The 23714-nt window shown below is 34.6% G+C and overlaps 1 protein-coding gene and 1 long non-coding RNA gene across 4 annotated transcripts; one reads left to right on the forward strand and one right to left on the reverse strand.

Moving 5' to 3' along the window:
* Nucleotides 1-996: 996 nt before the first annotated feature.
* LOC104893023 (homeobox-leucine zipper protein HDG5) lies at nucleotides 997-8079 on the forward strand. 3 transcript variants are annotated; one of them, XM_010679062.4, is made up of 12 exons: nucleotides 997-1258; nucleotides 1774-2023; nucleotides 2199-2404; nucleotides 2499-2616; nucleotides 3760-3948; nucleotides 4509-5021; nucleotides 5129-5230; nucleotides 5316-5540; nucleotides 5656-5827; nucleotides 6116-6384; nucleotides 6476-6571; nucleotides 6966-8079. In XM_010679062.4, the coding sequence occupies exons 1-12, from the start codon at nucleotides 1230-1232 to the stop codon at nucleotides 7440-7442; spliced, it is 2646 nt and encodes an 881-aa protein (XP_010677364.2). In that variant the 5' UTR covers nucleotides 997-1229; the 3' UTR covers nucleotides 7443-8079. The 3 variants fall into 3 exon arrangements, with proteins under 3 accessions (XP_010677364.2, XP_010677366.2, XP_010677365.2); XM_010679064.4 differs by having other exon boundaries at nucleotides 997-1170; nucleotides 1771-2023; XM_010679063.4 differs by having other exon boundaries at nucleotides 997-1170.
* Nucleotides 8080-9851: 1772 nt separating this feature from the next.
* LOC104893025 (uncharacterized) lies at nucleotides 9852-15086 on the reverse strand. The gene is made up of 3 exons (XR_789999.4): nucleotides 14799-15086; nucleotides 11013-11291; nucleotides 9852-10513 (listed from the first exon to the last, which is right to left on the reverse strand). It is a non-coding gene; the product is annotated as an uncharacterized LOC104893025 (long non-coding RNA).
* Nucleotides 15087-23714: the final 8628 nt, after the last annotated feature.

The following is a 23714-nucleotide window of genomic DNA, read 5'->3' on the forward strand; positions in this document are numbered from 1 at the left end:
TTAACCATGGTTAAAAGAAGGAAATCTTTTTCTAACAATCTAATATCAATAAAACTTTCCACCATCGCTTACCTTGGTTTATTAATATAAGTTAGATTTTAAACTTAAAAATGATCATTAATGTAACGCCTTAAGAAATTTAAGAAATATAAGGCCCACTGATAATAATATGTGAAAAATTTGCTACCATTTAAAAACTAAAAACAAAGGATTATCATTGAAAATTTCCCGCAAAAATATTACTTTTTATATATAACAAATTATAACCCTTGTATAATACAGACCACAAATCTAGTTATTATCATAAAGCTGGTTGGAGGGTCGAAAAACATGAACAATGTGGTTACAACTTAAAAACATTGATGATAAATAAAGCAAAATTGTTGCTAGTAGGTCATAGTTTTTCACTCATCATAGGGGAGAAAAATTAGTTTCCAATTACGTATTTGGCCATAAATGACGCAAGGCAGGGCCAAGCATTGACAATGCCTTGATTTAATCCTCACAACGCGTAGATTTTGTCCTTGTAAGTTTGTAACCCCCAAATCAACGGTCCATATTCGTTGACCTCATTGACCTTAACTCCCTCACTCTCTCTCCTCCAACTCATCCAAATTAGCGTTATGACTTCTATCATCACGTAAAACTGATTAACTGAATACAACCCTCTTTCTCTACTCTAATCACGTCAATCATACGCTCCAATATCAACGGCTCAGATCTAATGATCAAACTCACGCGCGTCGTAGGTGAACACAACTACCAATAAATTAAAGAAAATGTTTTGACTTTGCGAGAGATAGAAAAGAAGGCTACGTGAAACGGAAAAGCAACATCCAATTAAATGTAGCCACGTGGTTATGAAACAGACGACTAAATTAGTGGCATTCATCGGTTTTTGTCAGAGAGAAATAAATTACTCCCTTTATTTTTAAAACAAAATACAAAATAAATTCTTTATATTAAATTTTAAGATCACTAAAATAAAAAAAGAGCTGCCAATATAAACACTCAAAAGCTTTCCTCTTTATTTTTTTTCTCTCTACTTTCCAACAGTAATGAGAGTGACTAAGTTTTAGTGAGAGAGTGAAGTAAATTTAAGAGAGAGAGAGAAAAAAACACTTAGGAGTTTTGCTTAAGCCAGATCCAAAGGAGTAGTAGAGAAAAATAGTAAGCTTATAATTCACATTTTTTTAAAATTTTTATTTCTTGTACAATTGGGTGTTTTCATGTCTCATTTTGCTGATGATCTCATGAGGTAGGTGATTCTAGTTACATATTCAAACCATTTTAGGAAAAAAATCCTTTTTTATTTTATTTTATTCTTTTTTTTTACATTTTTTTTTTGGTAAAGTAGACAAAAGAGATTAATTTCAAAAAGGGTTGTTCGTTATACGTTTTCCTTCAACATTTTCATTAATTAAAAAATTTTCTTTGCCTAATTAAATATTGATTATTACACTAATTCTTTTGTTTTTCCCTAAACTTTGGTTTAGAATGGTAGATAAATGTAGCATATGATAATAACTAGCATGACAACCTAACCCTAATTTCTCCAAAGAAAAAGCTGTTACTTCTTTTCTTTTATTATTGTTGTTGAATAATAAATAATATATAGTTTTATTGTTTGGTGTTGTTGAATAATGTATAGTTTAATTGTTTGTTGAAGTACAGCCCTAATTTCTCCAAACAAAAAACTGTTACTTTATTTTAGTTTTTGATTATTGTTGATGAACAATGTATAATGTATAGTTTTGCTGTTTGGTGAAGTAGTAGAGTGAGAAATCAACGAGACGAAGGAAGAATGTATGGAGATTGTCAAGTAGCTTTACCATCAACAATGGGAGGTGCAGCAGAAAATGGAATACAATCAATTACAGCAGATTGTTCCTCTCTTTTTAGTTCACCTCTCAGAAACCCTAATAATAATAATAATAGTACTAATGTGAATGTGAATGTGAATGCATTCACTTTCATGGCTTCGCTTCAACCTGCCTTCCACCCTTTCGCTCCTATCATCCCTGTAATCATCATTTCCTCTTTCTCTCTCCGTTCATTTTAATTTAATTAATGTTACACGTCTAACTCAACCAAAAGTTTAAGCTGGTGGTTGAGTTTCAGTAATAGTTTTATACTCTATCAGTTACTTAATTTCGTTTTTGTTTATAGTATTTAATGGTTTGGTTTGGGTATTTTAGGTGAAGGAAGAGAGAGGGAAGGAGGAGATGATGGAGAGCATGTCAGGTAGTGAACTAAACATGGAAGGGCAAGGAGGTCTTTCTGGTAATGAACTTGATAGTCTTAGTGGTGATCCTCTAAATCAAAATCAATCCCAACCTTCATCTGGTTCTAAGAAAAAACGTTACCACCGTCATACGGCTCGTCAGATTCAAGAAATGGAATCGTAAGTACCATTTTACTAGTATTAACTATTACGCTATCAACTTGACAATTAATTGATTATATTTATTTATCTATATTTGATGGGATTGATGCAGACTGTTCAGAGAATGTCCACACCCTGATGATAAACAAAGGATGAAGCTTAGTCAAGAGTTAGGGCTTAAACCTCGTCAAGTCAAGTTTTGGTTCCAAAACCGACGTACCCAAATGAAGGTATGAATTATGTTACTCAGACTCTTCATTTTACTTCAATTATTCATGTCGAATCCTTGACACTCCGTGTAACTAAAGATACTTTATCACTTTCTTTTGAGGCCAAAATTGTGTAAATTTTCATAAATTAAATGAGTCGAACATGGGTATTCGAGTTTGAGTAACATTACTAACATAGGGTATGAGTTTTATTTATCAAATGTGTACAGTATCTAAAATTTAGTCTAAAAATATGTAAAAACATTTTTGGATAATACTAGAGCTATACATATCCGATCTACTATGGTAGTAAATATTTTTAGTACATCATCATCGCGATTATTTTAATGAAAATATTTCTTACACTGCCAAATGAGGCTAAGAGGTTGCACCATTGATGGCAAAATTTAAGCCAGCTGTGAGAGTAGTAATACTGGAAAGGGTAACAATGACAGCTGCACGAGCTCCTAGGAAGAAAAAAGGACGAGGGTTTGGTGCTAATTTAATATATAACCCTTTTGTAAAAAAAAAAAATCAAATTAAATACTGTGTCTTCTACTGTATTTTTCAACTCCTACTTCTCCTTCATTGATCAAAATCATAATAATTTTAGTAAGAAAATGAAAGAGATGATGGAAGTGTTTTGAAGAAGAAGAATATTTAAGAGGATTAAATGTTTTTACCTGTACTATAGTCATTCCCAAAGCTTAGAAATTTAATGGATTAAATGATGCCCCATGTTCAATGTTCCAGATGTAGCAGTAGAGCAGTAGAGTAAAATTAATTATGGATATAGCTTCACTTGATAGCCTTCCTTTACTAACAATATAAGAGTACACTTAGAAATTAAATCATGTGTTCAAGTGGTTATTAGTAACGCTTAATTGAATATGTTTAAAACTAAGTTACTCAATCTTGGACACTAGTGTTAGACTCTAGCTAGTACCAGTCTGAATTGTTGACATGGTGATTTGTGGAAAAAAAAATCTTGGTTTTGTTTTTGAAATGAAGTCTGAAGTGCCAATAACCATTTACGAGGGTACTTAAGAAGTAAAAATGACGAATTCAAGTAGAATAGGTTTATGCATTCTCTCATGGGCGTATATTTTTGGTTGATAGGAGTGAAATTTAGAAGTGTAATATGCATTGTATTTGTATGTTTAGGCACAACAAGATAGAACAGATAATGTGATACTGAGGTCGGAGAATGATAACTTAAAGAATGAAAATTATCGGTTGCAAGCAGTGTTGAGAAGTCTCGTTTGCCCGGGTTGTGGTGGCGGCTCCATTCTAGGAGAGGTCGAATATGATGAGCAGCAACTTCGGATTGAAAATTCTAGGCTAAAAGAAGAGGTGCTTACTTATCTATGATTTGCTTTGATATATTGATATATTATTGTATGTGTTATTTCATGTGTATGTAGTTGTGATGTGATTTTCGTATATGGTATCACAGACATATATGTTGAAACTAAGTTATGACACTCTTTTCATTAGTCAGTACAAATGATAAAGCTTTGTTATTTATCTGTAATCAACAAGCTAATTAAGCATGTTATTAATTCAATTGATCCATTCTTATATGTTTAATGTTGATTAGATATTGGTTTAACTCTTATGGTATAGTATAAGCTTATGTTCTCATTCCATATGCTCCAATTTCATTCTAAGGTTCATCACATTACTACTTTATGATTGCTGTGAATTAACATTATGCACGTATAGTAACTAATGACTGCGCTCCTAGTTGACATTAAGTCTTGCATATACACACTTGTATTCCATCAGTAAACATTTTAAAGGGATGAATTCAAGTGTAAGATTGGCAAACTTGTATCGATTGATTGGTAAACAATTCAACAGAATCATCATTTATATACTTAAATCTAGCAACTTGATCATCACTTTTACAGTTGGATCGAGTATGTGCTGTTGCATCAAGATACACAGGCCGATCCCTCCAAACCCTTGGACCATCACCATCACCAGCGACTCTCCTTCCACATCCTCCTTCACTTGACCTCGACATGGGCATCTACTCGAGGCACTTCCAAGAGCCAATGCCTCCTTGCACCCAAATGCTTCCCATGTCTTTACTTCCCGAGTCCACTGACTTCCCCGTTGGTGGTAGTGGTGGTGGCGAATTAATCTTGGATGAAGAGAGGTCCCTTGCTATGGAACTTGCCATGTCTTCCATGGATGAGTTGCTCAAAATGTGCCATGGGAACGAACCCCTTTGGGTTCGAAATAGTAGCATTTCAATGGATGTGCTCAACATTGAAGAATATACAAGAATGTTCCCTTGGCCTCATCATCATGTTGATCCGCTCAAGCCTCATTACCATGATTTAAGGACTGAAGCAACAAGGGACAAGGCTCTTGTCATCATGAACAGCATCAATCTTGTAGACTCTTTCCTAGATGCTGTAAGCCCTTCATATTACTTACACGATAACAGAATTGGCTGCAATTTGCTCAATTTTCATTTTCTTACTAATGGTACTAACTGTACTTTTTGTCAAATTGATTTCAGAACAAATGGGTGGAATTGTTTCCTTCCATTGTCTCTCGTGCCAAGACAATCCAGATACTCGCCTCAGGAGTATCTGGTCATGCAAATGGCTCCCTCCAACTGGTTAGATTTTGATGCACTTCTTTTTTTGTTATCTTAAACATGGAAATGCCTTAATCATGCATTGAGTTTACTGTCCTTGTTTCAGATGTACGCGGAGTTGCAGGTGCTTTCGCCATTAGTGCCAACTCGTGAGACTCATTTCCTCCGCTATTGCCACCACAACGTAGAGGAAGGCATGTGGGCAATCGTTGATTTTCCTGTAGATAGCTTCCAGGAAAGCCTTCATCTCTCTCATCATAGTAATATTCCTAGGTACAGGAGACGCCCTTCTGGCTGCATCATTCAAGACATGCCTAATGGTTACTCTAAGGTACTACTATTATTTTACTCCATTATATAAACGAACTATTTAGTAGTCTACAATCTTCTTTGTGATCATCTTAAATGGAATTATATTTGTATCTAATTATATAACATAAATGTAGGTTACTTGGGTTGAACATGCTGAAATATTAGAGGAGAAACCGATCCACCAAACTTTCGATCAATATGTCCATAGCACGATGGCATTTGGTGCGAAAAGATGGTTAGCTGTTCTTCAAAGGCAATGTGAGAGGGTTGCTAGTCTCATGGCTCGAAATGTATCCGATCTAGGAGGTTTGTAATAAATTCTACTACCAATTACTACTCCATTATAAGTTCATTCCTAATTAACTAAACTTTATTATCTGAATCTTTGCTCCATTTTCCTTTCAAGTCTATCCTAAATTCTTTGCTCCATTCTTCAATTGGTAAAACTTAATCTCTATGATTTGGACTCATACCCACATACCTACCCATTTTTTCATTCTTTCTTCTTCTTAACGTTTCTTAATATTGCATAGAAGGTAATTGGACAAAATATGTTTGGAAGTGGGTCTAATTAGTAACGTTTTGGCCATGCAGTGATACAATCACCAGAAGCAAGGAAAAATTTCATGAAACTAGCACAAAGGATGATAAGAACATTCTGTGTAAATATAAGCACTTCAGGAGGACAATCATGGACTGCATTATCTGATTCTGCAGAAGATACAGTTCGGATTACTACTAGGAAAATCATGGAACCAGGGCAGCCTAATGGCTTGATTCTTTGCGCGGTTTCTACTACTTGGTTGCCCTATTCTCATGATCAGGTTTTCGATCTCTTGAAGAACGAATATCGCAGATCTCAGGTGATTTATTTAGCCTTGCCACCAACAACTGATGAAGACTTGGTTTTTGATACAGCACTTGATTTTTTTAATGACTGTTTTCCTTTTTCAGCTTGAGGCCCTTTCTAACGGAAGTTCATTACATGAGGTGGCTCATATCGCGAATGGATCTCATCCAGGGAACTGCATTTCTCTTTTTCGCATCAATGTGAGGACTTTGATCTCCTTAATTCTTTGTATATATACCACAATAAGTACAAATCATCGTTATTTTAGCTTAAAATCTGTGTTATACAACTTTTAAATTGTGTCAAAGAACTCTTTAGAAGATAAAATTATACGTTCATACGTCAATAGAATTATGTCTTCACATTGTTTCTCAACCCATTTGCTTTTCTTTACTCTAGGCTAAGATTCTAAATAAAATAGGTCCCTCTGCTTCACTAGTTAAATCATGCCCCAATTATCCTTAATAAGTAGTTAAGTATTATTATCATATTTATACTTTTTCTTTTTTTCTTTTGGAATGAAGACTTTAGAGAACAATTATAGAGTATCATTTATGGTTGTGTTTAATTGCATGTTATTTATTGATATTGTAGGTGGCAAGCAATTCTTCTCAAAATGTGGAGCTAATGCTGCAAGAGAGCTGCACAGACCCCTCGGGTAGCTTAGTCGTGTACGCCACAATGGAAGTTGACTACATCCAACTAGTAATGAGTGGTGAAGACCCTTGTTGTATTCCCCTCCTCCCAACAGGGTTCTCCATAATACCCCTCGGACAAACCAATACTACAACCAATGCCACCAACGCCGAGGCCCAAGGTCAAACCAACATGAACCACCACAACACGGGTGGATGCCTTCTAACAATCGGAATCCAAGTCCATGCTAGCGCGATCCCAAATGCCAAGCTAAACCTTTCAAGCGTGAACGCTATCAACAACCACATCTGTAGTGTGGTCCACCAAATTAATGTTGCCCTTGGCAACATTGATGGTAACAACAATGCAAACACTAACAACAATGCAAACAACAGTAACAACGCTAGTGCTTCCGTTGCACCTACCAGTAACTAACGGGGTTGGCTCGTATTTTACGACCCAACAACGTTGTCGTAAGGGTATTTTAGTCATTTTTTTTACTTTGTATTTTGGGGGGATAACTCATATAAATGTGACATATGGTGCGTACAAGTGAAAGAAGTAGACGTTTATGAATATCCTTAGCTAAAAAGTAAATAAAAGCTACTAATGAGTAGTTAGGTGTGTGAGGTTGCGTTGTTAAAGAAAAAAGAATTTGTACTATTAATTAAAGAGTAAGAATTGGTGGTGGAAGTCAAGAGCGCACCAGATGTGATCCTTGGATATGGCTGCTTTGTTGGCTGAGACAGTCATCAAGGGTGTTGGTTCGGGCATTGACTTCTGCTTTTACTCATTTAATTTATTGGGTCCTTTTTTTTTCCTTTTTTCTTTTTTTTGGGGTCGAGGGAACTTTTTTTTTGAAGTTATTAAATGAATTTGATGTTAAATTTATGACTTCATTGATGTTGGTAACAGTCTCTCTGCTGTTTTTGTTTTTTTTTTGTTAGTCTCTCCCTCTGTCCTCTTTTAATACAATGGCAGGGTTGATGTGTGGATGATGCTTTTGGTTTCATTTTTGTATATTGTAATGAGTACTTTGATACAATGTTATAAATTTGAGGAGTTTGATGAATGTGGTTGTAATTTTACATTTTACATTTAATATCTCATGTAGATTTTAACGATAATACCTATAAACAATGAAGATGAATAAATTTCTAATGGGATATTAGTGTAAAAGCATACATTTACATTTATTACTTTAATACTATACTTCCTCCGTTTCATAATAAGGACCTGTTTTCCCCAACTTATTTTCAATTCAGTTCAATTCAACTCGGTTCAGTTCAATTCAATTCAGTTCGATTCAGTTTAGTTCTGTCCAATTCAGCACTCGACAATACTTTTACTCTCACATATCACTATTCATTTCAGTTCAGTTCAATTCAGCTCAACTCGGCTCAGTTATTTTATGCCGAAGAGAACATGCCCTAAGTGAAACACTTCTCTAAAAAAACTCTCAAATAAAAAGAGAGAAGTGTTTCACTTATTATGGAACGGAGGAAGTATGATTTACTCCATATTATTTGGTTGTGAGAAGTATAGCCTCTGAAATTGATCAGTTAGCTTGAACATAGAAAGTTCAACTTCAACTTATCTAGAGGAAATAACCGATTAAGCAACCTCTTCTATCGAATAGAAAGTAAAACCTTTTGCAAAATTCCACTCCTTATGATCAATTATACAACACCTAACCGCTATGGCTGCTTAAAAGTCATCCACAAACACTAAAAACTTTACTAAAATAACCAAACTACTTAAATAATTATCAACTAAGAAAATAATATATTATTCTTAGGATACAAGATCTGAATTTTTTTCTTGAATAATGCAAAAGTCATAGGGTAGATGTGTCAAGTCTATTTATCTTCACCGATTAACCATTTCTAGATATTAGGGTTAATCTTGAAGATAGTCAACCTCCTAAAATTCCAATTGTAAAGAATGCTTTCATTTTTTTAGGTCTAGTTAGCTAAAATTTAAACAAGTGTCCATTCTTTTCAACTTATTTTTGATTTTCCTAAACTTATCTTACCTTATGTTAGCGTATTAACATTATTTGAACTTATATGAACATATTCGTCATTGTAGAGTACTTATTTGATATTGTGTCAAACTTTTTTTTATTTTTTATCTTAACTTATTAAATCTTATGTAAACTTGAACTGAAAATAAGATGAAAAAAACATACCCAAATATCATTTATATTGACACAACTACCCTATGACTTTTTATTTTTGAGACGACATCACTAGCAAACTAAAGTTTTTGAGAGTAAATAGATATGTCAATATACAGAACTACAGAAGCAAGTATTTACTCTGCCATTTTTTTAAAGAGCATGTTTTTGCTCAACAAATTTCCAAATTCAAGGTTCATAGACCAAGTAGACTTTAGTACTACTAGCTTCGTCTTTTTTTAGTTGTTACATTTTACCATCTAGACACGCGTCTTTTTAGTTGCTGCATATGTCATATATTTCTACTTTTAGTATGCACTACCCATGTATACCCTTATTTTTGTTTTCATCACACAAAAAGACAACTACTTTATGCTTTATTCCTCTACTTTTCAATGGTCCCTACATGTTTCCTTGGTCTGTGTGCTAAAGTAAATGTAACAACTAAAAAAAGAACGGAGAGAGTACTAAGAATGGCCAGCAAGTGAGCAAACCTAACAATGTTAACATAGAAGTTTTGAACTTGTTTCAACATTTAAAGAAAGTTTTAGGGAACCTTGCAGTCCTAAAAGGCTGAAACTTTATACTATGACAAGTGCTTTCAGGAAAGATAAAGCGAAAATCATTGATGTACCATGTATTTATGTAGTTCATTTGCACAGTAATTAGGAATATAAATATAGAAGTATTACTGATGTCAGCTACTTCAGCTTATACAGTCATTGAAAGGTGGTATCTCAGTTTAAGTCCCGTTTATATCATTATCCTTTGTAGTTACAAACAACGCCTGTGGAGAAACCTTACCGGAGTTCACCATCAGGTAAAAGATCCAAAACAAGATTTACCATCAGATCAATGTATAGTACAACCATGAAAAGCTTGTCCTTGTAAGTTGTAAGTATAATGCATAGTACCAATAAATACTAGAATTAGGTTAATCATGGAATATAAGAAAAGGGAATATTTTCCTATGTTGATCGGAGACAGGTAGTGATGTAAACACATTTCAGGACACGTTCCATGTATTTACTCAAAATCTGAATTCTTAAGTGTTCAATTGTTCATACCCATGCTGAAGTAACAAAGAAACTAACGCAGATGCTTGAGGTGAAATAAAGGGTCCAACTAGAATTGAAAAGGTTAACCTCTGTTAAGACGGCTCGAATTCCACCCGTGTCTTGGCAGCACGCCGGTGTCATTGACCCTTCAGTTGGTGACTAAGTTCTCAGTATATATCCATCAGCCGACTCTAACAAGTACATTGAGTAACCATAAACATGCACCATTATAAGAATAAGGCACAGGTAAACTATGCTCAAGGAAGAACCTGACAAAGAAAAGGATCGGAGAAGTTGACAAAATTAGTACGAATCATATTCAGAAAGTCCTGTAATCACATTACACTTTCATCAGAAAGAACTGCTATCAAGCACTCTTCTCTTTTGCTATAATTTAGTTTCCAATTAAGTCGTATATCTAGTTAAACAAAATCGTAGTTGATCTCGGGGATCAACAAAATAATTACTCATTAGAAAAGGCATAATCATAACAGTATAACAGTTTATAATGTTTTACACTTGTTTCTGCTTTGAAATCAATCTAAAAGGAATCATAAACTTTTCAGGTCCCACTGATCTAAACTTAAAAGAATTCTTTAGAAGTCATAAATTTTGGACATATAAAATCTTTTGCTCGACAATAAACAGGAAAGCTACTAATAATATCAATAGAAAATATATCTTAGAAGTTAAAAGATTGGTCCTCATCTTAATGAGTGCAACATAATGTTTCTGAAATTAGATTGAATGAACCCAGAGAAAACTTACTGCTTTGCATTGAAATTCAAGGGATCAATAATGATGTCAGCATCCTCCATATTAAGTATGCCTGCTTTATGATCCTGAACCAACTTTAATCCAGCGTAAACAAAGCATAATGAGGCTTGTTCTCAAGGTCCACCATCGGGGAAAACAACGCATAAGCTGAGGCAGTAAGGGTGCAGCGCGTCTCACCCTAATAAATTTGTCTCGCGCTTTCTACATATGGATTGCATATGCACAGCGTAGCATAACGTGACAGCACTACGTGTCCACGCCCATAACCACCTAGAAATTAAAAATATACATAAGGCAAATGAAGAAAAATAAATGAAAGAATAGTGATGATGAAGATATGAACGTGGTTTACTGAAACTCAATGATGCAAGAACAATCATCTATCATTCAATGGGTATTGAAAATAGTTATTACTCGTAATGGGAGTTGTAACAATTAGGACGAGTTACTTTTTCTGCTGCTAAAGGCAACACCACATGATATCACCAGGATACAATCACTAGTTTGCATATTATTTAGTCTCAGCAATGACTAGATAACTAACTGAATCAGATCAACAATCTTTTAAGTGACTTGTTCCGACTGCTCTTCTATATGATGATGTCCAGGTAGAGGATAAGTGATAACATAGGAAAAGGGAAAAAGAAAAAGAGAACTAGCCTATCTAAACATCATGACATAGAAGAAGTCTATTCTACTTGATAGAAGTAAGAAATCTGCTCATATCAAATTCAATGAGTTAAGCATTAAGAAATTATTCAGTTTAAACTTGGTTCCCCTTACGTTACCATAGAAATTTATACATTACCAAGTTAGTGCGGAAAACTTAAGATATTTGGTCGACTTATACAATTGAACTTCCCAGAAGCAGATAGACCGACCACTAGAAGTAAATCAATGCTCGCCTAAAGTGTATGAAGTGGAGATATTGGGTTATGGCTTTCAGGGCACTAACCAACTGGTATGGATTTCATAAAGCCCGAAGAAATTAGAGATTGTATGGAAATCCTGAAGCAGTAAATACTTTTTTACTTTACTGCTGCTATTGATGTAGAAGGAGGAAGCAAGGATGAATTTGATCAACTACCTACAGTAACTAGTAGCACCGTCAAGAACGGAAAGTGAATCAAGAACAAAAGTGACAAGTACTAATTGATTCTTAAAGACGAGCTGCTGGGAAAAAAAGGGAGAAGGGAAGGTCAAAAGAAAGCAAATTCAAACATGCTAGTCTTGGGATATTCAGATAAATTTCTATAGCCAGTCCAGTGTTCTGAATGCTTAGGACATGGTTGATGTACGTACTATTGCAAATGACAAGTCATAGATGGAATATCATAATAAGATGCCACCTATATTCCACAAGAGATCTAATCCTACCCTAATTCCAACATTGAAACTGAGCACAGGATAAGCAATCTGTTTAATTGTATGTCGAACTTAAAGATGAAATGTTGCACCCCGGCGATTTCCTAAAAATTCTATGATAAGACGAGGGGGAGGGGGGTGTTAAAACTATGTACACCCAGAACCCCTCAATCTTTATGCAAACAGGCATTCTCAAGCTTTTTGGCCTCAAATTAATGACGAGGGAGCTGAAAAGAATGAAGTTAAGAACTGAACATCGAGGTCTATTCCTGATTCAGATGTTTCAATTTGGATGTTTCACGGGAGGTTTGTTGGAAACATTATTCTAGAAGATTTTCCACTAAATGTCAACCCTTATACTTTTGGTAGGAAACTCTAGAAACATCTAAAAAGACTAGATTAACCTATCCTAGCTTGATCATGTAATAAAGAGGAAGTAGAAAACTCTGGATCTGACTAGTAAATCGTACAAGCTGGGGAAGCAAGCATACACCGACATTGCAATCTTATAAATACCATATGATATTGCCTTGTTAGTGATGCAAACAAATACATCCATGTAAAAAGGTATGCAAGAGTTCCATAAAAGAACCTTGATATCCAGGGATTTTGTCTCCCCCATTTTGTACCAAATATCCCAAATTATTAGTAACACAAAATTTTCAAGATTATTAATATGGGTTCACCATACCTCCACATCAAAAAATTCTCAACATCTACAATGAAATGAATGACTTTTTATAGAAATGATCCCCTTCCCTCAATTATCATCCTTTGTCAGCCTCATTTTCCCAACTCTCCAGTCTCCACCATCAGCCTTTCCCCCTAGCAAATCTCCCAGATAGTATAAAAAGGAGAGTTGTTTTTTCTTTGACCAAAATTACCCAGTAATAAGTTACATACTCTACCCCAGAATACCACATAATCACCTCTTTCTTCATACTCATCAGCAAGTTAGCTTTGTTATGACACCTCAGAACTTCAAGCAAAATTTCCGATCATTGGCTGTCAGATTCTAAAAAATGCTCACGAAACTTGAGCCTCGTATCAAAAAAAAAATTGGAATGTAATGGATACTATTTACAGGATGGCATTCGACAAGCAAACGGACACCTACAGGTTACAACTGCTTCTTGCAAGTAAATTGGGGAAAGGTCATTATATTAGGGATAATATTACTTGATCTAAAGACTCCTTTAAAGTGAATTGCCACGAATTTAATTCACACAAAGCAAATTTAACATTGCCATGTGTATACAGTAAGACGATCAAATGAAAATCACCCAAAAGTCACCCCTTTGCATACACTAAGCACGAAACTGTTTGTTGGTGAACAATGCTATGAATATTACATATTAAAACCCCAACTTTTGATGGTTGCTTGGGAGTAATAATACATGTGTCTCTTCACAAACTTGTTCACCACCAAATGAGTTGGTGTTCAGCTATAAACATTGCATAAAGGTCGGTCACACACATAAACAAGAGCTCTCTATTAGAGCTTTTTCTAAACTCCCCCTAAAGACCCATGTTTTTGGTCATTCCTCCCAGAATACCTAATTTCCACTTAAGGTCGTAATCACTCCATTTCTCAGTACCCTAGAACTATTCCCACATGAGCTTAGAACAAATCAAATAGTTCTATACTATATAGCATGGGTACTTCTTCTAGGTCACATACTTGTACCCGCACCCGTACCCGTACCCGATACGTATCGGGTACGCGTACCCTTTCCTAAAATTTCAAAATCTTGCCGTTTTTGTTCCCGTACCCGAATCCGCACCCGTACCCGTATCCGTCTATGTGCAACCTAGGTTCTATACATTATTTGTTCAGATCATCCAAAAAGGTAGTATATTTCCTAAAAGAAGTAGTACAGTTAATCAATAAAGTAGCGCTGAAACCAAAAACATCATTGCCATAATATACCTATAATCAAGTCATATGTTCATAAAAAATGTTCTGAAAAAACCATGTTCAGAACGGTTCTTATCTAGGCAGTTCTCATTCCCACATGCCACACAATGAAACAAAATAAAAGCGTAGTAAAAGATTCAATCAACTTTATAGTAAAAGATTCACCCCCACACACAAGAAACATAACCATTTATGAAATCATAACACTCCCCAATTTTCCAATTTCAATAATTAAAGCACAACCCATTCCTCAATCTTCACGTTGGTGAACAGTAATTTAAACCTTCACATCCAAGAACTATGACTAAAATAGTAAAATCCATTAATGTAACTATACAAATTCTAATTTAATAGCGATTGAGATTTTATATCATGAAACATTCCTATTACATTATTGGTGAGCAGGATTATAGACGAAAAGATATAATTCAATAGGAAAAGCATAAATGACATCCTCACCAATTATACCAAGTTGATGAAGAGTATTCATTTACCTTGATCCGGGTTGTTTGATGTCACAGTAAGAAACCATCAGTCCATCACCCATCGAAGTTGGAATGTTCCAACTTCCAAGGAAACACTTACGCATCTTTCTCAACTTGCTGTGTTCGTAATCTCGTTGCTGTGTCTGTGAGAAACGACCAATAGAGTTGGCAATTATTCCTGGGTGGGTGGATTATTCACCCACTCGTTTCGAATAAATGGGTTAAAACTCGCGGTGAAGCGGGTGACAAACGGGTGGTGGTGGATTAAGTGGTGGATCGCGTCGGATATGTATGAATTTTTTTTGGGCTTGTCTTGGCAACCAACCGTTTGAGTCTCTTCAAACGGGGGTAATTTGGTCATTTTACGCATTGGAAGATTTCACGCGCGTGTGGCTGACATTTGCTTGGTACCAATGCTAGGTTATAATGGTACCATTCTCCGAAAATATTGATACCTTGGTACCAGTCCTGATAACAATTTGATACCAATGTCAGGTTATAACGGTACCATTGTGTTTTATTTTGGCTGTTTGAGTCTTTTTTGGACTCAAACCGTTGGTTACCAAGTCTTTCTCAATTTTTTTGGCTCCACGCGTTCTATTCATCCATCCATCCATATACACACACACACACACACACACACACATATATATATATGTATATATGTATATATGTATATATATATATGTATATATGTATATATATATATGTATATATGTATATATATATACATATATTAGCCTTATATGCACACGATGCGTGCCTTAAATTAAAAATTTGTGATTCTTTTATATACTCCTATCATACTATAGTTATAATTACACTTAAAATATGAAAGATTTATAGTTAGATGAATTTAGATATATTAATTCACTAATGTAAAAAAACTAACAAAGGTTGTTAGACATAATGAGTTGGGTTGAATGAATTAAATAGTATCAAAGGTTGTGAGTGTTTCGGTTTCAGTCTTTTCAGGTGTACGTCATGTATACCATCTTCTCTTATTAAAAAAAAGGTCAAGCTATTTTGTCCATTTAATTTTTTGATTGAGTTGATGCATATACCATTTTTAACTTGGTTATACTGGAAAGTTGAAATGAGCAAGGATCCTTAAATTACTTTCTTTTGTAATTTTTCATTCTATTGGATCATTAATAGTAATTTAGTATTGCACGGAGGGGAGGGACGACACCATCTTCCTCCCCCTTTCCCTTATATAACGAAAATTAATTGCTAAACATCATTTTCAACCCAGAGTCCTAATCACTCATGGAATAAACATAATCTACAACATAAATAACCCATTAGAAATATACTTTAATACCCCGTAAAATACATTATTTAAGGATCAATCTCAATTAGGTTATCTACTCCATAGATAGATTTATCATCGCTCCACCCTCCACACATTTTTTTGATAAAATGTCATTTGCGCCTCTGGAAATAAGAACTAAAATATCAATAACATAATAACATGCATGGTGCTAATGCTGGTCCACCAACTAAGTTCAAAATATGCACCAATAAATGAATACCCAAAAGAAGATTCAAAACCATATAAGAAAATGCAAAAAGACAAATCCCATAATACTGAAATTAAGTTCAAGAAAGATAATGTACCACATACTGAAAAAGCTTCCCTTCCTAACCTCTTTCATCTTCACTTCACTTCCCATTTCGAACAGCAACTCTCAATCTATCTGATAGGCGTGTCGCACACCTAACAAAAATAAATAACCTAACTAATCCTCCTAACTATGTAGTCGGGTAAGTCAGAGTCGATCCCACAGAGAGAAAGTTGTTCTATGATTAGTCTTTAAATAATGGTAAGACTAAATGAGATTAATATCAAGTCGTCGAAATAACTATACTAATCAATATATAAATAAAAGACTCTCAGTTAAGTATCCCCACTAGAAAGAATAATACAAAATAATTTCTACCCCAAACTAATCAATTAAATGTTCACAAGGAAAAGTCCACCCTATAAAGTACCATAAACCTCTCCCGAGTATCTATGGCTTCTCTAATATGCATTCAAGCCTACTCCCGTGGAATCATGCAAATTAAAGACATTAAACACGCACTTTAACTTCCTAACAATCCATTCTACCTACTCCCGTGGGAACTTCATGTCCTTAATTGAAATACTCAAATCCGTCAAAATCCAACTCCCGTTGTGATCAAGACAATGGAATCTAACAATACTAGTTATCCCTAATCTAGTATTGGAATATGCACAATCAATTAAGCAAGAACAATTAACAATTAATATGAGAATTTAAAGAAACAATCATGAATTAAATCATACTAGGGTTCAACTTAACCATAGATAAAAGAAACTACTCTATCATGAAATAAATAATGAAATCTAAACTAAAAGAAAACATAATAAAGAAATCAATGAAAAAACTAATAGAATCATGAATTAATGAAAAGAATAAAAACTAGGGTTTACACGAAAAACTAGAGAGAAAGAAGAAGAGAGAAAACTAAAACCTAAAACCTAAAATAACGTGAGGGGGGGGAGAAAAAGAATGAAAACCTATCTAAATAAATATTCAATAACCTAATATGACTTGGAAAGTAATTTACAAGATAAGGAAAGTCTTAAATAAATCATTAATAGGCGGATTAGTGATCCGCGCGTACATGTGGCAGATTCCAGCAGAAATAGTGCAATCTTCTGAAAGGCATAACTCCTTGACTAGAAGTCTCCTCGGGGAGTGTCACCTATCGTTAGAAAGATCTTCAAGTCTAGTTTCCAAATCTGGTGGAATTACTCGATTTTAAGAATCACATCAAAAGTTATGATCAGAAGAGTAGACGTGACTCTTTTTCACATTTCTTCTAATGATTTTCCGCTTCGTTTTGCTCAAACTCGTACTATACATATCCATACGATCCTTATGCATTGTACTTCCTTTCCAAGTGCTCCTAATCCTCTAAGTTAGCTAATCATAATCCAAATACGTTCAATGCCTGAAATTCATCAAAAACAAGAAAACATACCGAATAGATAGAAAAAGCATAACTTAAGAATATAATGCAATAATGAACCTAAATATGAAACTAAATGCTCTAAAATGCAACCTAAATGCATCTAAAAACTATATATAAAAGTGACTTATCAAACTCCCCCAAGCTAAACCATTGCTTGTCCTCAAGCAATAAGACATAGACATCGAAAAGTTAGACAACCTACAATATAGGACTACAACAGGGCTAAACACTCAATTGAAAACACAAGAGATATAATCACTACATAACCAAGCATCGAAACAATCGAACAAAGCCGCATAGCATTCATGTATCGCAATCGACTCTCCAATCATACCACAAACCATCTCTCCCAAACTGGATTTAACCAAACATGACAGACCTCACTATAGTTATGTGCACTCAAATCTCTCATGTGTTTAAGGATGAATAATGACTCTCAACCTAAATCAGTCGACTCAGATGAAGCAAATATTCTTTAACTTTGACTTTTTGACTCACTTAATACTCAACAATACAATACATAATGATCAAGAGGACTTTTAAGGGTTGTAATGGGGCTGAGGTTAAAGGTATGGAAATAATTTGGGAATTGTGGTGGAAAAACCAAGAAGGGGGAGCATCATATAACTGAAAAATGACCATAAAAGGTCATAACAACTCCACAACAACCAACAATCTCCAATATAATCAACAACTTTTTCACTAAGAAATTCAATCATAACCCTTTTTTTTCACTTTATTCACAATCTTTTTTCACTTCTTTTTCATTTCATTTTTCAACTCTTTTTTTTTCAAACTTTCATTTCATTTCAAAGCTCACTAAACATACTTTTCCATCCTTCCAACCACAAATAGAGCACTTCAATTCAATACGACCAACAAAACTAATACTCGCTCCCCCAAGCTAGGCTTGGGACAAGAATCAAATGAGGTCAATGGCTTGTAATGTAGGTATCAATCAAACAAAGTCAGAAAAGGCTCAGCGGGGCTAGAGGAAGGATAATATGAAAATAAGAATAACTCTGGAGCTAAGATCATCAAATGAAACGCCTCAATCATATCAAAATGTATGCACTATCAAATATCAAGGAGTACCAAGTCAAAGTCAAGATCAATGCAGCAACGAGGAACTAATCACACATAAAAGAACAGAACTGACACAGATACGTCAGTTTATAGGCACAAAAGCTCACTTAGGTTAAGGTGTCTGCATAGTAATGTTAAATCGAGCCAGAGAGAGATCAATCAATCTTACCACAAACAATCAGTTGCGAAACAATCGCTATGAAGTATCATGAACAAGATGAGTGACACTTAACAAATGTAGTAAAATATCAACAAGGTTCTCAAAAAGTCTTAGCAGTAGTCCCATAGATGCAACTAAAATGAGATGAAATCTAATATGAGATGAAATATGCTAATGCAACTAAGAAAGCAGTACAATTTTTTTGGTTACATACGTAAACTCCCACTCTAATAAGCAGTACAAACCGTGCAACATCCTACGAAAAAATAAAATCTACACTAGAAAGCAATAAAGATAGAATATTCCTCCCCCAAGCTAGAATTTGCAGTGTCCTCACTGCAAAAACCAATTCATAGAAAGAACGAAAACCAACCCCTGGATCACCAAATCACCAAAGTCGCCCACCAAAAGCCACAACACCACACAAACTACACACAAATCCCGACAATCCGGCAAACTAATAATTCAATCAATGTACAAGATTCTCAATAAGATGGCATCAAAATAATAATCCAAGCAAAAATCTGAGATGAACATTAACAACAATTATAAGTGAGAAAAGATGCGTACGGCCCAATTAATTGGGAGAAGACTCAAATATTCTCAAAAATGATGTCGTAATGCTTCACGAAGGTGAACTTGAACCAATTTGGGGCCTTCTGAACAGAATCCTATAACAATCATTGATAAAAAAAATTAGTGTTTTTAGTCGGAAAAAGTAAGAAAAAAAAATCAAATTAATACAAATTAAGAATAAAAGAAAAAGAAGAAAAAAAAAAGAAAAAGGAGAAAGATGGAAAAGATAATAAGAAAGAAAAAATCAGAGGGGAAAGAAAACAGCTTCATTTGCCGTGAAGAAGCGACGAAGGTACAGAGGAGGGGAGTGCGAGTGGTGGTGCGGTGGTTGGGCGGAGGCGCGGGATTTGATGATGCTGGTGTGCCGGCGTGGGTTGATGAAGAGAATAGCAAGGGTGGTGAATAGGGTAGAGGAGGACGAAAAACAGGGGGGCTGTTGGTAGGCGTCGTTTGGGCGGCGAGCAGGAGACATGGAGTGTGGTGGTGCGATGTGGCGCGGTACTGTGCGGAAAGCGGGATGGAGGCGAATAATCCAGTGGCAGGGGCGCCGACGACAAGATCCGGCGCGAGTGGTGGTGCGGTGTGTGTCGGTAAAGGTGACGGTGATGGCGGGGGTGCGATTTTGTGCGGGGGTGATGGTCGGCAATGTGCTGAGATTTTTCTTTTTTTTTTTTTTTTTTGGATTTTTTTTTTTCGTCTCGACAATTTTTTTTTTGATTGTTCTTAATCTCCGTCCACCTACAACAAACACAAAAAGAAACACACCAAAGTGAGTAAACTCACTCAAAAAGGTTAAATATAAAATATAATATATATATATATATATATATATATATATATATATATATATATATTATATATATATATAATTATATATAATATATATATATATATATATATAACAAAAAGCCAAAGTGAGTAAACTCACTCAAAAAGGTTAAAAAAAATATATAAATATTCACAAAAAGAGAAAAAAAATATATACAATTTAGTCTCACCAACAATAAAAACTAAACAAAACAAAACCATCTCCCCGGCAACGGCGCCAAAATTTGATAGGTGTGTCGCGCACCTAACAGAAATAAATAACCTAACTAATCCTCCTAACTATGTCGTAGGGTAAGTCAGAGTCGATCCCACAGAGAGAAAGTTGTTCTATGATTAGTCCTTAAATAATGGTAAGACTAAATGAGATTAATATCAATGATCGTCAAAATAACTATACTAATCAATATATAAATAAAAGACTCTACAGTTAAGTGTCCCCGCTAGCACGAAGTAATACAAAATAATTCCTACCCCCAAACTAATCAATTAAATGTTCACAAGGAAAAGTCCACCCTATAAAGTACCATAAACCTCTCCCGAGTATCTATGGCTTCTCTAATATGCATTCAAGCCTACTCCCATGGAATCATGCAAATTAAAGACATTAAACACGGCACTTTAACTTCCTAACAATCCATTCTACCTACTCCCGTGGGAACTTCATGTCCTTAATTGAAATACTCAAATCCGTCAAAATCCAACTCCCGTTGTGATCAAGACAATGGAATTTAACAATACTAGTTATCCCTAATCTAGTATTGGAATATGCACAATCAATTAAGCAAGAACAATTAACAATTAATATGAGAATTTAAAGAAACAATCATGAATTAAATCATACTAGGGTTCACTTAACCATAGATAAAAGAAACTACTCTATCATGAAATAAATAATGAAATCTAAATCTACAAAGAAAAATATAATAAAGAAATCAATGAAAGAAACTAATAGAGTTCAGGAAATTATTGAAAAAGAATAATAACTAGGGTTTACACTAAAAACTAGAGAGAAAGAAGAAGAGAGAAAACTAAAACCTAAAACCTAATATAACGTGAAGGGGGGGGGGAGAAAAAGAATGAAAACCTATCTAAATATATATTCAATGACCTAATATGACTTGGAAAGTAATTTATAAGATAAAGAAAGTCTTAAATAAATCATTAATAGGCGGATTAGTGATCCGCGCGTACACGTGGCAGATTCCAGCAGAAATAGTGCAATCTTCCGAAAGGCATAACTCCTTGACTAGAAGTCTCCTCGGGGCATGCCACGTATCGTTGGAAAGATATTCAAGTCTAGTTTCCAAATCTGGTAGAATTACTCGATTCTAAGAATCACATCAAAAGTTATGATCAGAAGAGTAGACGTGACTCTTTTTCACGTTTCTTCTAATGATTTTCCGCTTCGTTTTTGCTCAAACTCGTACTATGACATATCCATACTATCCTTATGCATTGTAACTCCTTTCCAAGTGCTCCTAATCCTCAAGTTTAGCTAATCATAATCCAAATACGTTCTTAATGCCTGAAATTCATCAAAAACAAGAAAACATACCGAATAGAAGTACAAAAGCATAACTTAAGAATATAATGCAATAATGAACCTAAATATGAAACTAAATGCTCTAAAATGCAACCTAAATGCATCTAAAAACTATATATAAAAATGACTTATCACTATCGTCAACAACAACAATAAAAATGAAGCAACTCCTAGAATTTCTTCAACCTACCACTGATTTTATCGAGTGATATTCTTCTCTTGTACCCCTTCTATCTCTTTAGCTTACTCAATTTCTCTATCTAAAATCATACTTATTCGTCTCTCTCTCCTCCTTTCCACCACCTCCATGCAACATATCAATTAGCCAAAAACTACGAATTCATATCATCAAAAATATGTAAATGTTTATTATCTCTATTATATTACAAACAAATACCTGATATATGTGTTTTTTGTTGTTCTTGGTAAAAGTTCCTCAAAATTCCTAACTTTTTCTTCGTTGTTTACCATTTTTGTCAATGGTTTCTTCGTTCTCCTTGTTTCCTTAATAAAATCAAACCAAACAAACAATGTCGGATTAGTTGTTAGGGAAGAGTCACTTGTGTCAAAAAAAATGAAATCAATGGAATTACCTGATTATTTTTTTATCAAGACTTTCTTAATCAATGTATGGACTCTCTTATATGCAGTGGTAAAAGAAGAGCAACAAAATTGTGGAAAAGGAAGAAGATTATGGAATAGAGAGGAGAAGAAACTATGGTTTTTATCGTGTTTTGTTGGTTTGTTTTATTTTACAGTGAATTATGGAAGAGCAACCTGTCTTCGAGTTCTCCTCTTCGAACTCTTATATCTCTTCCTTCTGGTGAGAACTACCCTTGTCTTGCCGAGTACCGTGATGTGACTATTTCCTTATTGGGTACTAATCTTCATGTAACAACCCTGAATTTCCACTTTCTTTAGAAAACATATTAGAGTACAAAGCATGGACAATTCAAGAGCTGTTATGCCGCAGTTATTAAACATTTAATAACAGCAAGGCGAAAGGTACTACTACTAATACATAATTTAATTATTAACTATTACAACTAAAGGGGAAATGTAATTAATTAATACACTCCTATAACAAACCATAATTCTAAACTATTGCAGTGGAAGTCTTAACTTTAATAAATCTACATCTAGATGAAATCAACGCTCTCACCCCAATATAAGCTAGTCACCATCAAGCCATGCACATTGAAGACATGTAATATCAGCCAAAAGGCTGAGCAAGATTTCATACCAATAACAATTTTGAACTATCCAATGTGCAGGTGGAATGCATACATAGTATTACACAAAATCATTTCACTTGTAGAACATTCTAACTTGAATATAATAGACAACCTTCAATAATTCAAATCCACTTTACTTTCTTTCTAAACTATTTTGTAAAACTTTCAAATATATAACTCCTTTGAAATCTGTGAGTAGGAAGTAATAAAAATCCAATGAGCTAGCTAGGCTCACTAGATAAGGTAAACACCAAAGTCCCTAGTATGCCTACCCCTACCTTGATAACGTACCAAGAAGGAAGACAAATGGCAAGAGTATTGATCAACATACTCCCAACTACTAAAATATATTGTTGAGACACTGTTAACTCAACATACTTCCAACCTCGGAGAATACCGCTTACCGGCAACCCCACAATAAAACTCTATAAACTCTCGTAAGGGTGAGGAACTTCCTCCTTCAAAATCTCAACTTGGTAACATAGAGGAACTTC

Source organism: Beta vulgaris, chromosome 5 (assembly GCF_026745355.1).
Source record: "Beta vulgaris subsp. vulgaris cultivar EL10 chromosome 5, EL10.2, whole genome shotgun sequence".
NCBI lineage: Eukaryota > Viridiplantae > Streptophyta > Magnoliopsida > Caryophyllales > Amaranthaceae > Beta > Beta vulgaris.

Bases quoted from the DNA above. Each gene is read 5' to 3' on its own strand.
- LOC104893023 (XM_010679062.4), top strand. From the start codon at position 1,230: ATGTCTCATTTTGCTGATGATCTCATGAG. The intron at 5,828-6,115 runs GTTTGTAATAAA...TTGGCCATGCAG, and splicing joins AAATGTATCCGATCTAGGAG to TGATACAATCACCAGAAGCA. The intron at 6,385-6,475 runs GTGATTTATTTA...TTCCTTTTTCAG, and splicing joins ACGAATATCGCAGATCTCAG to CTTGAGGCCCTTTCTAACGG.